Genomic DNA, 12,935 nt, shown 5'->3' on the forward strand with positions numbered 1-12,935 from the left:
TTCCCACTTCGCCAACACAAGGGACCTCGATCCCCATGTCCTGGCAGAAGAGTGCTTTGTGGGAAACCCTTTACCTGAAATCCTATGATTTCGTGACCCAACACTAGGAAGTGAGTTGAAAGAGCTCCAGACCTGCCTGTTCTTCCTCTATACCTGATCTTAAAATGTGTGATGACCCTTTGTCAGTCTGCCAATATAATTCCAGGAGGAGCAATTTTAGTTTTTTCCACAGTAAACTGGCATGGTTTCAAATATCCATCAATGTAAAACAAGTTGCATACAGAAACTTAATGCTCTCTCCTTTCATATCACACCTATTGGGGTACTGTGTACAGCATCAACACCTCTATCAGGCGCTGCTCTTGTTGCAGTTAGACTATACGTGGTTCAGCAGCATTATTGGATTTTTGTCTGTTACACCCAGTTCATCCTTATGGGAGAAGACTAGTCAAAGGCACATTTCATACAAGTCCCTTTGACAATCTTCTGACAGAATCCAGGATCATACCTTTGTGGTTTCAACACCACCAACAGCCGTTTAATTATGCAACTACAATTCACCTAACCATCCAGGTTATCGAATCGTTTATCACTCCCAGGAGTGCCAACTCCTTAAAAATCAGCCCAGATTGATCTTCCAGTTTGAAATATGTTTTAAAATTCTTTGTAGGTTCAGGTTCTGAACTGTCTGACAACAGAAATGTTTCGCTGTTGAGAGTAGTTCATGTAATTTTTCAGTATATTATGTACTATTTTCGTAATTAAAGCATTAATTTTATGTTTTCAGTTATGTATCATAAATTTTTATTTATGCAGGTGTTCTCTTTGTGGTTCCTGTGGAGCACAACTGTCTTTTTTGATCATTCGACTGAGCTAATCACAGTTGTATCTTGTCAAAGTACTTTCCATACATCTATTGCATATACAGTTTTGGCTTTTATTTAACTTTTAATTAACTTTTAATTTACTAGATATAATGAGAGAAAATTTCTTGCTGCAGTCTCATATACTGTGTGATTGATTATTACTATCTCTGTTATCATTTTCGATGATAATTACATGTTACAAATAATTGCTGATATACACTCTTAAGACCATAATATGACACACCATGAAGGAATTATCCAAATAGAACCTAAATCGGTAGGTGTGAGGTCCGTATACATATAAACAAATGATTATAATTTCAGAAAAGTTGGATAATTTATTCAAGAGAAATAGCTTCACAAATTGAGCAAGTCAATAACACGTTGGTCCACCTCAGGCCCTCATACAAGCTTTAGCTGCCATTGATTGACAGAGTTGTTAGAAGTCTTCCTAAGGGATATTGTGCCAAATTTTGTCCAACTGGAATTTTAGATTATCAGAATACCGAGCTCCTTTTAGGGTCCTGCCCATAATGCTTCAAACTTTTTCAGTTGAGGAGAGACCCATCAACCTTGCTGGCCAAGGTAGGGTTTGGCAAACACAAAGACAAACAGTAGAAACTATGACTGTGTGCAGGCGGGCATCATTGAAATGTAAGCCCAGGATGGCTCGCCATGGAGGACAACAAAATGTGGTGTAGAATATCGTCGATGTACTGCTGTGCTGTAGGGATGTCACAGATGACAACCAAAGGAGTACTGCTATGAAAAGAAATGGCACCCTAGACCATCACTCCAGGTTGTCAGTCTTATACGACGGTTGACAGTCAGGGTGGTATCCCACTGCTTTCCAGGACATCTACAGACACGTCTTCGCTGGTTAATGGGGCTCAGTTTAAAGACAATTGTACTCCAGTCGATGAGTTTCAAGGATGAAGACTTTTCTGGAGATGCCCTGGACATTGGTGGGATACCAACCTGACTGTTGCCTACCATACAGTTTGACAACCAGGAATAATGATCTGGAGTGCTATTTCCTTTCATAGCAGGACCCTTTTGGTTGTCATCTACAGCACTGTTACAGCACAGCAGTGTGTTGATGATATTCTATGCCCCATTTTGTTGCCCTTCATGGCAAGCCATCATGGGCGTACATTTCAGCAAGATAATACCCACTCGCGTATGGTGAGAGTTTCTAGCACTTTTTGTGCTTTCCAATCCCTATCTCGGCCAGCAAGTTAGCCGGATCTCTCTCCAATTAAGAACATTTGGAGCGTTATGCACAGGTCCCTGCAACCATCTCAGTATTTTGATAATCTAACGTGCCAATTGTACAGACTTTGGCACGGTATCCATAAGGAGGACATTCAACAGCTCTATCAATCAGTACCAAGCCCAAGCTTGCATGAGGGCCAGAGGTGGACCAACACATTATCGATTTGCTCAATTTGTGAAGCTCGTTCACTAGAATCGCCCAATCTTTGTGAAACTATAATGGCTTGTTTGTCTGTAGATGTACATCACATCTATCAGTTTCTGTCCCATTCAGATAATTCCTTTGTGGTGTGTCCTTTTTTTGTGTACTTACAAAGGTATAAGAATAACGTTTCATTTAATCAAGACAGGTGTCAGACTGGAAGATATATTCTCTCCCTTTTCTTCTCCTCTTTAATTGTGCACCAGAATAGATAAAAGGAGAGTAACAAAAAGAGTTACCTAGACAGGGTCTACCTGGTGGTATCTCTCTTGGGGCACAAGTGCAATGGGTTTAGTGTTGATTCCTTGGAATTTGTTGATGTTCTGGCACTTAAATCCAATTCAATAGAAACTTCAGTGAATCGGTTCAAGATTCTCAGACAACAAGAAGCAGACATATGGCCAGATGTGTTGCTTGAAAAAACACAATACATCACAAACACAGTGATTCTCCTTACACATTACCTCTGGAGCAGAGAGAAATCAAGTAAACCAACAGGTTCAGATATCTGGGAGAATGGCTGGAATCCAATCTTTCCAAAAGAATTAACAAGCAGGAACTGACATGCCAGCTGATCAAGAGAACCAATAACAAAAAAGGGTCTGTCCTGTAACGAAGACATGAAGCACACTACCAGTCACCCACCCTGAAGATGTATATACTACAGAGTATTTAGTACTCAAGAGGAAAGTTCTCACAGACAAACTTGAAATCCAACCGAGAAAGATGACGGGAAAATACTGGGGCCAGTACAGCAAGATAATGAATATAAAAGCCAACAAAAGTAGGGCTTCTACAGACACTGTGAAAAAAATACAGATGTAGCTAGAAAGAAAGTCTAGTCTGTAGTGGACATCTCAACAGGATGTTTCCTAGCAGGTTGATCAGTCAGTTTCATAACTACTGGCAAACAAGAAAGATCAATTCAGTGTGGTTGATAGAAATGATAAAAGTTGCATAGGAACTGGAATATACAGAAAGAGACTTAGAAGATACAGAAAGAGACTTAGAAGATACAGAAAGAGACTTAGAAGATACAGAAAGAGACTTAGAAGTCCAGAAATCTGTCAAGAGAGTTGTTAAGCAACTGAGATTCTAAGACAAATCAACAGGAAAGAAGACAGGCGCCCATTGGTCAAAGGAAAGGAAGGAACAAGACAGCCAGAGTATGCACAACTACTGGGAAAATGTCAAAACCCACTCCAAATACAATAGTTCGTTGTCATGCTTCTTTGTTGGCCTATAGAAAGCAAGATGATCATTTCATTTCACAGTAGATTTGTTTTGCAATCTGTAGTGGCAGGTATCTAAATTTTCACTATGAGAAAACTTTATTTGTTAACTGTCACAGTATTTCCAGTCAGTGGCAGTCTGCATAGCCTGTTATGTCAGTTTTTAATTGAATATTTTTCCTTGTTAACAGGTAGCTTCAGAGAATTATGTGATCTACTCAACAAGTCAACAGAAGTTTTAATGAAGAATGGTCAGCATTTGGACAATGTCCTTGAGACTTTAGACCTGCAACAACATTCATTAGGTGTTCTTGCTGTCCTCTGTGTAAAGTTTAGTGCTCCAATTTCTAGTGTATCAAGTGATCATCATGAATTATTATTTGCCCAAGCTCAAGAATTTATAACAGGCTGTAATGGTGAACAAGTTCGTTTTGCACCAGATACCTGTGAGTACATCAAGCATATTTTAATAGCATTTTTTATGCCTGAATCCACTGTCTCATTGTGTTTCCTGAAAAGTCATTTACTGCATGAGACTGTTTTTTATTTTAAGTTATTGACCATTGTGCATTGTGAATTGGGTGTGTCTTATAACATACACTTACAAATAATGTGATTATGGTACAGGAGACACGTCAAAAATTACAAACTAGAATCTAATATTAATTTTTAAAACTATATTTAGTCTGTGTAGCAGTATCTATATTTTCTTATTTTCCAGCATAGGTAAATATCTTTCTTGATAATGGACAATTTGTCTTTCTTTTCCACAATATAATGCTAATTTGGGGTTGGATTCTGCTCAAATTATCAGTTCATCTTCCATGAACTCTTCTACTGAGTAATAACATTTGTGTATAAGAATTTCATGTAACTTCTTTTTTAGTACCCCTAGTTCCATGTTTAGAATGTTTTTGCCTTTAAGTTTGTTGTAGACTTTCAAGCCCATATATTGTGGGGATTGAGCATATAATTTCAGTCTATGGGCAAGAAGCATAAAATTATCTTTATTCCTTGTACTGTATGGATGATCAAATTGGATTCTAATGAACAATTCTGGTTTGTTGTGTAAAAATATCATTAGCTTGTATATGTATAGGGAGGGGACAGTCAAGATTTTTAGTTTGCAGGTGTATTGTTATCCTTAAGACCTAGGCTGACCAATTTTAATGAGATGTATGTGCTTGGTAGGGGACTAAACTCCCATAGGGGTTGCAGTTTTTCGTTCTAGATGTAGAACCTCACATCAGTGATTATACGATATTACACTATTTGATGGGAACATGGGATGCCATTAAATATTGATCTTTCCATAATTCTCTGTGGATCATGCTGTGCTGACAAAATGGAAGCACTTGATGATGTAATTCTCGTGCAGTGTTGCTTGATAATAGCCAAGGGGATTAGCTAGTTCTAAGAGAAATAGTGTTTATTTCAATAAAAAAGCAGCCTCAAACAGCAAAATAACATCATTAAAAAAAGTTTAATATACTGAACTGTAAATAATTAGTTCACATGATTGTCACTATAAGGTTACTGTTGGTTTTGAATTTTCAGTTTGTATTATTTTAAACCTGTATAATGTTGTTATGGTCATTATGGTCATGGTAGTCACAAGAAATTGAAACATCACCTTTTAATGACATTCACATGAGGATTTGTTGCAGTTGTAAAGCTAATAATGCTGTACTTTGTGATTTACAGGTGGTAATGAATTGGTATTTAATGTTGTGCTGTAGAATTAATTAGTTATTGTTGTAAATATGTAGGAAAGTTGTGGTAGAAGGTAAATAATTCAGAAGTAAAGGAGACCACTAGTTAAATAGCTGAAGCATTGAACTGCCAACAAGCACACACAGAAGAGAGAGAAAACTTGATAGCTTTCATAACAAATCATTTGCTGAGCTAGAGTAACGCGCGCGCGCGCGCACACACACACACACACACACACACACACACACACACACACACACACACACACACACACCTGTGCCCCTACATCATGCCAACAGGCACACGATGCCAAGATTATATTTCAAAGGGGGCTATGGTGGGGTGGAGGTTTTATTGGATGGGCTGGAGAGAGAGAGAGAGAGAGAGAGAGAGAGAGAGAGAGAGAGAGAGAGAGAGAGTGAGTGAGCGAGTGAGTGTCATGAGGAAGGAAGAGGAGTGGTGATCGGGACAGGTAGCTAGTGATTTGGACATAGGCAGCGGGTTTGCTCATTAGGAATTTGGAAGGGAGGGTTGACGGGTGTGTGGGCTGGGCTTGTGATACATGTGTACTGGAGCCGATAAGGTGCAGATGAGAATGCCAGGAATAGGTGGATTGGGAGGAGGTGACAGGACAGAGGAAGGGGAAACTCTTGGGTGGAGGGTGTGGGGACAGTGGATTAACAGAGATTGATGCTGGGAAGATTACAGTAGCAAAGGATGTGTTTCAGTGGTAACTCCGGGTTTTCTCTAGATGGCCGGTATACAGGTCACAGATTTGTTTGTATACCTTTCCTTCAAAGGAGAAGTAGTTGTGTGGTAGGATGAAGTTAGTAAGGTGTATGAGGAATGAGGTTGTGGGTTTGCAGTCTGAAGGACATTGGGGAAGATAGTGTTCAATAGCAGCAAGATTATGGGCATAAGGGATGTTGGTGTATAGGGAAGTGGTGTCAATAATGATGAGTAGAGATCTAGGTGGTAAAGGGTGGGGATGGTGGAAAGCCGCTGAAGGAAGAGGTTGGCAGCTTTGATGTGGGAGGCCAAATTTCAGGCCATTGGTTGGAGGTGTTAGTCAGTGAGGGCTGAAATCCTTTCAGTGGCCATATAAATGGAAATGTCGTGTGGCTAGGGCCTCCCGTCGGGTAGACCGTTCGCCTGGTGCAGGTCTTTCGATTTGACGCCACTTCGGCGACCTGCGCGTCGATGAGGATGAAATGAAGATGATTAGGACAACACAACACCCAGTCCCTGAGCGGAGAAAATTTCCGACCCAGCCGGGAATCGAACCCGGGCCCTTAGGATTGACAGTCTGTCACGCTGACCACTCAGCTACCGGGGCGGACGTGATAACAAGCTACAATGTGGCATCCAGGATTGTTGCATTTGTGGATTTTGGGAAACATGTAGAAGGTGGGTGTGCAGGGAAATGGATGAGGGGGAAATGGATTCAGGGGAGAGATTCTGGGAATGGCCCAAGGCTTCAAGAAGGGACTAGAGATTGTGTTGGACTTCAGGGATGGGATCCCTCCGGCAGAGTTTATAGGTGGAAGAGTCAGACAATTGGCAGAAGCTTTCTGCCAAGAAGTCACTATGAGTCATAACAACAGTGGTCACACTCATTGTGTGCTGCCCTCCACACACTGCCTGGCAGTGCTCCTCCCTCCCCCGACCCATACCCTGCTACCCCATCCCCTTCCCTGCCCCACTTCAGATTGCCACTCAGTGTAAAGTTGAATTCCAGTCTGAGCTGCTGGACATAACAGTTGTGTGTGTTTTTTCTTTTCTGCATAAGGCTTTGGCCGAAAGCTAAATTTGTAACAGTCTTTGTTGTGCCTGTCTGTAACTTGTCATCTTTAGGATGAGTAGCAAGCTGTCATTTTCCTAATACCATTGATATTCCAGCCTGGAGGTTCCATTGCATTTCGGTGCATTCTATATGTACTAAGAGAATAAGCAGCCGAGATGTGCGAATTATGCTCAACAACTGAACTACCTCCCCTATCATATTATAGAAAAATTATTTTAAAGCTTCAGTCAGCATCTATGTACATACTCCTCTAGAAACCACTGTATAGTGAATGGCAAAGGGTACTTTGTCACTTATTAGTATTATCTCTACCTTTTCATGTTCCTTTCACATATGCAGTGGGAGTGGATGAGAATGACTATATGTCACTTCATATAGGCCCTAATCCCTGTTACATTATTGTCTTCATCCCTACATATGATACGTAGTAGATGCTGTAAAATTGTTGCATGGCCTACAAGGTTATATGAGATGTCTTTAGTTATGCAATAAGATTTCACAGAAACGACATTCACCTTTCTTTCACTGATTCCCATTCAGTTCTTTGAATGTATCTATTGCTCTTTTGTTTGAGCTATGTGGACCTAGTGTGATCCTAGCAATGTGTTTACGCCTTCCCTTTACAACTGCAGTCACGTCTTCTTCATAAGGCATCCAAATACTGGACAATACTCTGATATAGGTTACAGTAGTGTTCTGTATGTAGTTGCCATAAAATTAACTGAACATCTAAGTGTCTTACATTTGTTGTTGTTGATGATGATAAAGATGATAGGTATCTTTTGATGAACTAGTTTCAGGACTAGAATGCCTCTTTAAAATTAAAATACTGATTTTCAGTGTCACAGGTCAAATGCTTGTGTGTTACAGTTTTCATTGATGCTGTAAGAGACTCCTCAGCTCAGCAATGCATTGTTGTTGTTGTTGTTGTTGTTGTTGTCGTTGCAGCAGCAGCAGCAGCAGCAGCAGCATATTTGTCAGACAGGTCTGTGTTCTGTATGCAACTTTCAAGTATGTGTCTCTTTTTGTGACGATGTTGTGTTCCCCGACCCCTCACCTCCTCTTTCTTTCCACCAGGGATATTGTTAGGAGAGGGAACAGGGACTACTAATGATGCTACCACTATCAGTCAATTTAGATTTATAAAACTTTTAACACTCACAGTGCTGTGTGTGCATCGTACAGTTCAAAACACCTCTCAATAGACACAGCAGCCAGGCAGGGTTTGTTTTTTCTTTTTTTCTCGTTACATCGTTGTCACTGTATGGGCTGCAATGGCGTCTGCTCGATGTCCCTTCACTCGGCAATGTAGATACTTACAAGGTGATGTAAAAGCAGCATTGATGAAAAACACCATCTAGTATCTACAATTACTGAGGTCGTGCAACTCTAGTTATGAAAGAAAGTTCTGTAGAAAAACTGTCGTTCACTTTAATCGGATAGTAAGAAAATGAGTTGGCTTGTGGAAAATAATGTCCGAAATTACCACACAAAAATGTTTATTTTTTCCTTGATAAACTATTGGCTATTTTCTTCCAGTTCACAACTCATACACACATTTCACACACACAACAGCCAGAAACCTGTCCAAACCCAACCTGAATTAAACAACATTTCACAGTCAGTAATTTCACCACTAATTTGAGTTATTACATTTGGTCCTTCTTGTGGATTTCTGAAAAAGAAACTGCTCATCAAAAATACTCAGTGGTTGAATACTGAAACATGTCACACGGATACTATGAAGGCCAATATTTCACACACTAATATCTGTCCATCAGATTTAGTCAAAATCTCTGAAATTTCGCCAAGCAGTCCTCAACAGCAACTGCTGTCGACTTAGGTCACCAATATCTCAAACACTAATATTAAAGTAATGTTTAATAAACAAAAATGAAAAGACAGTAATTCTGGAAATATTCTTTGGATACAGATTTTACTCCAGCTGACTTTCTGGCTGCTCTGTTACAGTAGCAATCACACCTAGACATACGTCATCAGCAAAGTGAGTAAATCCCCTAGGATCATTTTCCCACGACGGGCTTGTGTAACTCTTGCAGGTTACTTAAGACAGTATATAATGCAACATTAAAATGAAACGAATGTCTGACATACACACTCACATTTACTCCCACAATCATATTAGACACAAAAACGAAAAATTAAAGTTTTAATATGAAAATCTCAATTAATTAATTCTGCACGCTGAGAGTTTGGTTTATGTTTTCCAATTATACCAAAAGATAAACTATCATATTTCCTAACTGAATTTAGTTCCTTAAGTGTCTATTTTTTACTTTTTAGTAATTTTTTTATCTTCAAAACTATGATAGTTAAAATGTTGAAATTTTTATACAATCTTCTCATGAGTAGTAAAAGGTAGTTTACCAATTTTGAAAATGATTTAATATCATTTATTTAGGTTCTTACAGGTGGTGAATGCACACGTCCAGTAAGGGACCTTGAATAGCTTTCCCACCAGTGACAAATGCTCATTTGTCTCTCAGTTAGGCCACTAGATGTCAGCCCCCAAAGTTATATGCAGCAAGCTATCCAAAAACAACTATTCGCTCGGAACAACTTGCAATGCTACAACACCAACTGTTTTTACAGAAGTTGTTGCCATTTGTTCGGATTTCTCTTATTATGACGCCCTGTAGGATTATAAATACTCTATATTCTTGTAATTTCAATTTGAATATTGTCCCTTAGATTCATTTTCATATTTGTCACTCTTCAGTGTGTCTGCTTTGTGTAAAGAATTCAGCTTTCAATGTTCTTTGTAATAGACTGCTGGCAATCAGAACAAGGAATTTATATTAAGGTAGAATCTCTCCTGACTGTGGCAAATTATTTGTCACTCAAAGCCATTGAAGTGTGGCTGTCACTCCTCTATAAATGGTTAGGTGATATGGAAGTATTCCCACACACACTTTGCCCAACTTTACAAAACAAAAACAAACAAAAGATACATGTTATTTGAGTTAATACATGAATATGTTAATCTGGAATGAGTGTTAGCATACAGGTGATCTAGATTCTTTCCTGTTACAGATTTCACTCAAGAGAAAGTGCCATTTTGTTCCTTGCAGGCTCCTATTACTCTGTAGCTGTTGTAGACATGCTTTTCTTGCTGTATGGGCAGCAACTGTGACAAGATATTTTTGATCTGCACCCCACAACTTGCCATCTGACATACTCAATCTAACCTCAAACACAAAAATCCAGATGCGCATTAATCATGGAAATAAATAATTTGTCAGTCTTAGAGAGTGATATATTTGTTCCTTTATGTCACGCAGTTCCTGGCAATGTTACATATTTATGATTGGGCATTTTCAAAGCACAAGATGTTTCTGTTCCCGCAGTCATGAGACCTTTTTTCCCATCAAATGTGTGTTCAGCATGTCAACTTAAATCACAGAACGAGAAAGTGGGTAGTTGATGACATTCATCTAGGCATCTTGTAAAACACTTTCCTCTTCCATTATTTTTATTTTTTATCCATCCTTCTCCACTTCCTTCCTTTTTTCCATTTTTCATTCATTTTTTTTCTCAGCTTTCATCTTTTTACTACCCCTTTTTCAGACTGATCATACATCCCCTTCTATCCTTGATGTCTTTCAAATTCTGCTCTCACCTTTGAACTATTGTTTACTGGCAGCTCATTATTTATTCTCTGAAATTTCAGTTGTTGGCAGTCTATGTTGTAAGTTCCCAAATACAAGGCATCATTCACTATACAGTCTGCAGACAGATCTTCTGCACCATACCCATATAAGCCCTCAGTTCTCCAACTACCCCATGAACAATGTGACGTCTATATCTACACCTCTGTCATTACCCATTATCATCCCATACTGGAACAACTCAGTCACATCTAATGCCAGGGCCTCAAGCACTCAGCATTGTGCCAGCAAATGAGGAACATCTTGCCCACAACCCTCCTGAAGTGATACCTGCATCCCGCTCCATCTACAATATATCCTGGTTCATTGTTGTGTTGCGCCTACTCCTAATTCCTTGCCAAGTGAGTGATGTCTAACCACCCATCCTGCTTATGTAAACACAAAAGAGCCACCTGTCACTTAAATGAGTAGCCACTGTCAGCCTGTGGCCATGAGCAGAGTTGGCCATACAGTGGCATTCCACATTACTCACACAACATGTTTAATTTCAGTGCTTGCTTGACAAGCTGTGTCTTGAGGCGCTCGCTTCCTTCCACCCAGTTTGAGCTGCTCTGATTTATATACCTCATCTGATCTCACAATCCTCCAGACTTCAATCACCTGAAGCCCCTGTCCTACACCCACTTTCATCCCTAAAGCCATGCCCCCCCGCCCCCCCCCCCTCCTCGCCTGTGCCATGGGGAGCTCACCAGTGCCACATTCCTGCTCCATTCCCTTATTGACTTTTAATCACATTTGCCACAATATATAATGAGAAAAACACTGTTTGGATCTATGACACATTGACTGTTTATACATACTGATGTGGGTGGATGAATATGGGGAAAATGAAGGGGTTGATGCAGCATGGTAGTGGGAGGGGGTGGGGGAGGAGACATGTAGATCAGATGTGATTGGAAAGAATTGAAAGCGGAGAAAGGGTGCAGGGGGACAGCAGATTTGTATGGCTCACTTGCAGTGTAAAAATACGGGTATATAGCGTTAGTATATGTATACGACAAGAATACAGAAAGACAACAGCATACAAAACTAACTACATGTCAGTATCTAAGTTCCTAATCCATATAAGAGCTTTATTGTCAGTGTTCATGAGGTTGTTCCAACTCCCTTGATAGTAATGCAAGGGGTATTTATCTCAAATATGCTTTGTTATCTGGTTCGGAGCCCCACAATCACAAACCGGAGACACTGTAGCACCCTTATTTGTAAAGAGAGTGTGCGCGTCAACCATGCCCTGTGTGAGCTGTGTTCTATTTGACCCATAGTTTCCTGGCCATCTCTGTGCCAGCAGTATCACAGTTATACTTTTGGAACTACTCATGCTCTTCAGGATTTGCAATAGGTTTACAGCTCTGATCCCATAGGTCTCTCACCTCAATATTACTGGCATAGCTGTTCTGCTTGCTGTAATGGCGGATTTCCTGAATGGAGTCTATTTTGTTGTAGACTTGTTATGTCTTCCTTTATGGGTAATTCCAGGTTCTCCAGTAGCTTGCAATACTAACTAAACGAGGTCTCACTTCTGTGGATTGCGGGCAGGTAGATGTTGTTCAGCAAAGGAAGCCAATAAATGGCTGTTGGTCGGATTGTCCCAGCTATTAATCACATAGTATGGTTTAGCTGGAGATCAGTCAAGTCAGTTTGGCGGCTGTTTAGCCACATCAGGGCACAGTACTCAGCTGGTGAGAAGACCAGTGCAGTGGATGTGTGCAAGGTGTCTGCTGAAGCTCCCCTTGTCTTTCCACATAATTTTTGAATAGTATTTTTCTGAGTTCTATCTTGACAGCAGTATTTTGAAGATGTTTTGTATGTGAAAGGGTGCAATCAATGGTACTAGGTACTTAGGGTACTTGTTATGGCCTTGAGTGTTTTCATTAAGTTTCACTCCGAGTTCCATGTTAGCTTGTTTCTTGTTCAGATGGAATGTACATACTTCAGTTGTACTTTTATTGGGTTTAATTTGCCACTTTCTAAAATAGGCACTCATAACAGCTAGATCTGTGAGAATTGTCTCCACTTGTCCAAGATCTATATTTCAACAAGCAAGAGCAGTATCATCCAAGTAACAGAATTTTGTTGAGCTGGTATTGGGCAGATCGGAAATATATAGGTAGAGTAATACGGAGGGCTAAGACGGAGCCCTGTGGTAGATCA

General features: G+C 40.0%; 1 protein-coding gene across 1 annotated transcript in view; it reads left to right on the forward strand.

The window, feature by feature from the left end:
• Positions 1-12,935, forward strand: part of LOC124790142 (COP9 signalosome complex subunit 3) — a 124,951-nt gene that overhangs the window by 50,085 nt on the left and 61,931 nt on the right. The window contains exon 2 of the mRNA XM_047257728.1: positions 3,767-4,021. Within this exon, the coding sequence (XP_047113684.1) occupies positions 3,767-4,021 (255 nt within the window). The remainder of the gene's footprint in view (positions 1-3,766; positions 4,022-12,935) is intronic.

Source organism: Schistocerca piceifrons, chromosome 3, assembly GCF_021461385.2.
Source record: "Schistocerca piceifrons isolate TAMUIC-IGC-003096 chromosome 3, iqSchPice1.1, whole genome shotgun sequence".
NCBI classification, from domain to species: Eukaryota; Metazoa; Arthropoda; class Insecta; order Orthoptera; family Acrididae; genus Schistocerca; species Schistocerca piceifrons.